A 2,941-nucleotide genomic window follows, 5' to 3' on the forward strand; every position below is an offset into this window, starting at 1 on the left:
GTTAAAATACAGCAGCATAGGCCGACGTACAGTTCATGCATTTATTGTTGACTGTAGTTGAATCCTGGACAGAAATGGTTCAAGAACCAGAGTTAATTTGGTACAAAATAGGCAATCCTGATATGAACTTCTCTTTCCAGTAGTCCCTGTTTGGAGCCATCATTTTACTTTCACTATCTTACTGTCACATTTCAGTTTGTCTGTGTCGCTATGTGCACAACCATGACTATGTCGCAGACTCATATTGAAATAAATAATTTTTTTAAAATTACATTTCAGTAATCTCACAGTTTAAGTTTTTTTTGACAGTTAATTTATCTCATTTTTTAAAAAGTATTGCAGCGATTCCTCTGAAAACCACCAGTTGTTCCAGTGCACTAAACTACCCAACTGTCACACACACACAAACACACAACCACTGTATGAATATCACCATCCGTCATATCCAGACTTATCTTTAAGTGCAACAGATAAATGAAACAGACCCTGGAATGTTTGTCTTGCAAAAAAATATCTTCTCTTCTGCTTTTTTGATGTTTCTCAATTTAAAAAAAATTGAAGTTCAGCTAAACAAATACTGGATGTGCTCTTCTAGTAGAGGATGCCACAAAGAGTCCAGCTGGGTTTTAGCCTCACAGCTAACATGGCTGTAGACTTGTTTTAGTATATCCACGTTTACTTTAGACAGATTGAGCATCTGGAGAATGCTTTTTATACTGTCTCACTTGCCAATCAATGGTGATGTTTGTTTATGTAGGAGGTATATCTTTCCCTGTTTTATTATTTATTATAGTTATTGTGACTTTACTGCACAAGCTAACTCTGCAGCTTTACTTGTCTTTGCCCTTTAAAATAAAGAAAAGCAGAAATATAATTTCCAGATGATTTCAAACAAATTTCCAAACTTTTCTGTGCTAACAAACCTCCAGCTATTAGCCCAGTTTCCTGCTCACTTACAGGCCAGTGTTTCATTTTGCACCATAAGCAATGTTTACACAGATAATAAAGCCCAAGGTGTTTCCAGACATCTCCTCTCTCTATTCGCAGTGACCTCTGACCTGGAAGCGGACCTCCTGGCTGACCCGCTGGCTGCCATCCTCGCTGCCCGGGTTTGACACGACCGACATGCGTTTTTTCTCAGCGAGGGCTCGTTCACTGATGTATTCCAGCCGTCTGGGGCGACCGAGCTGCTGGGAGAGCAGCGACTGGAGCTGGGCGCGCTCGATGGAGCCCAACAGGATCATGGACTCTGGGAGAGGAGACACAGTTCAAAGCAAGGAGGTGAGGAAGGAGCAAGAGAAGAATGTATAAGAGACAGTAAAACTTGTTTTTGGAGGGAAGAGTGAGCAGACTGCAGGAGATTCCAAACACATGTTGCAGCACTGCAGAGAGCTCATCTGAGTTACATAACAAGAGCCCAGAATGCAGTGAATGTGTATTAACTAGTGTGTGTGTGTGTGTGTGTGGGTGGCAGCTTGCTTGCTTTAAGTAATTGCCTTTGTGACAGTACGTGCTGATTATGTATTTGGTTAAATGCCGCAGCTAATTGTTCCTGCACAATTGCATAATTGAGACAGTGTTGGAATACCAAATTCGCACTTTAGTGAGGCGGCAAGTGCAGTGCCATCAGCAAGCTGTGCCCTGTCAAGTTTGTCAATCAATCAATCACTTTAATGAGTGAGCCACCAAGGTCGCTGGAATTTGTTTTTGGTACAGACTGGAAGGGAGGCTCAGTCTAACAGCATCAGCAACATCGAACACAAACATCAATATCACACCAGACACAGTGATCAGCACAACACACTGTATTCACACGCACTACTGTAAGAAACTGATTTTTCCATCTCTTGTTGTTTACACACTGTTTGGTGGGGACTTAGGACAGTACAGTATTATTTAAGCTACAGCTTAAATTAAAGACATTAAAGTTGTCATTCAAGGAATAAGTTCTTTCAAGTACAAGTTAAAGCTGCACCGTGAGTTATTTTATGCCTAGCAGAACAAGCTGTAAGCACTGACTATGAACTATGAAGTTATAAAGTTCTTAAGCTAACATCAACCAGACACAGAGATGTCATCAGCATAAATATAGAGTCATGTTTCCGGCCACCTAGCTCTACTTTGGTTTCCACCATCTCCAGAGAGAAATATCTTGTCTTGTATATATTAACAGCTACCTGCTGTTGCTGGAGACAATGTCGTTAATAGGGGAGTTGTGGGATGGAAAACAATGAGTCAAAAGGTAGTGATCCATGTGGAAATACCTAATCTGTTCAGACGTCCAATAAAAAACTATCTCTCTTAACCTGACTAAATACTTTATTAAGTTTATTATTATTTATTTTTTTATTTATTATTTAAGTTAGTAAACATAGTTTATTTTTTACATTTAGAAACACTTAGACACCATTTGATGATGACATACTGTATATAGATAAACATACATATTTTAATCTAGATATGTATATATTTTTTTTTTCTGCATGTGCATGCTGCTTTTGTTTATGTCTGTATGAACTCATTGCATTGGACACAGCAGCCAGTGTTTGAGTGTGCACAATTGCATAGCTCAATACAGTGATGTGTGGTCCCTTCTATGGAAAGGTTAGTCTGATGACGAGTAAGCATTAGGCATTAGTCATGTTCAAAATGAGTGTGTTTTGCATATATTAGATGATATATTACTCAACAAGGGACAACAAGGGAGTGTAGTGAGGTTCTATGAGTATCACAGTACACAATCTTTAATTTTGTCTCACCAGCTGATTCCACCAGTGCCAGAGTCTTGAGGTGGCCCGTTAGCAGGACGTTGTGCAGGTCTCTATAGCAGCAGTTGAGTGTGATGTACCGCACGTCCCGCACCATGATATCCTCCACACGAATATTATACTTCCTGAGAAGAGAGAAGGGATATGAATGAGTGGAGGAGGAGGAGGAGGAG

At 40.0% G+C, this 2,941-nt stretch overlaps 1 protein-coding gene across 1 annotated transcript in view; it reads right to left on the reverse strand.

Moving 5' to 3' along the window:
- Positions 1-2,941, reverse strand: part of LOC118341972 (chloride channel protein 2-like) — a 149,556-nt gene that overhangs the window by 29,916 nt on the left and 116,699 nt on the right. The window contains exons 12-13 of the mRNA XM_035680397.1: positions 2,760-2,893; positions 1,059-1,249 (exon numbers count right to left, since the gene is read on the reverse strand). Of these exons, the coding sequence (XP_035536290.1) occupies positions 1,059-1,249; positions 2,760-2,893 (325 nt within the window). The remainder of the gene's footprint in view (positions 1-1,058; positions 1,250-2,759; positions 2,894-2,941) is intronic.

This window comes from Morone saxatilis, unplaced genomic scaffold, assembly GCF_004916995.1.
Source record: "Morone saxatilis isolate NCDOM2014 unplaced genomic scaffold, NCSU_SB_2.0 Contig8, whole genome shotgun sequence".
NCBI lineage: Eukaryota > Metazoa > Chordata > Actinopteri > Moronidae > Morone > Morone saxatilis.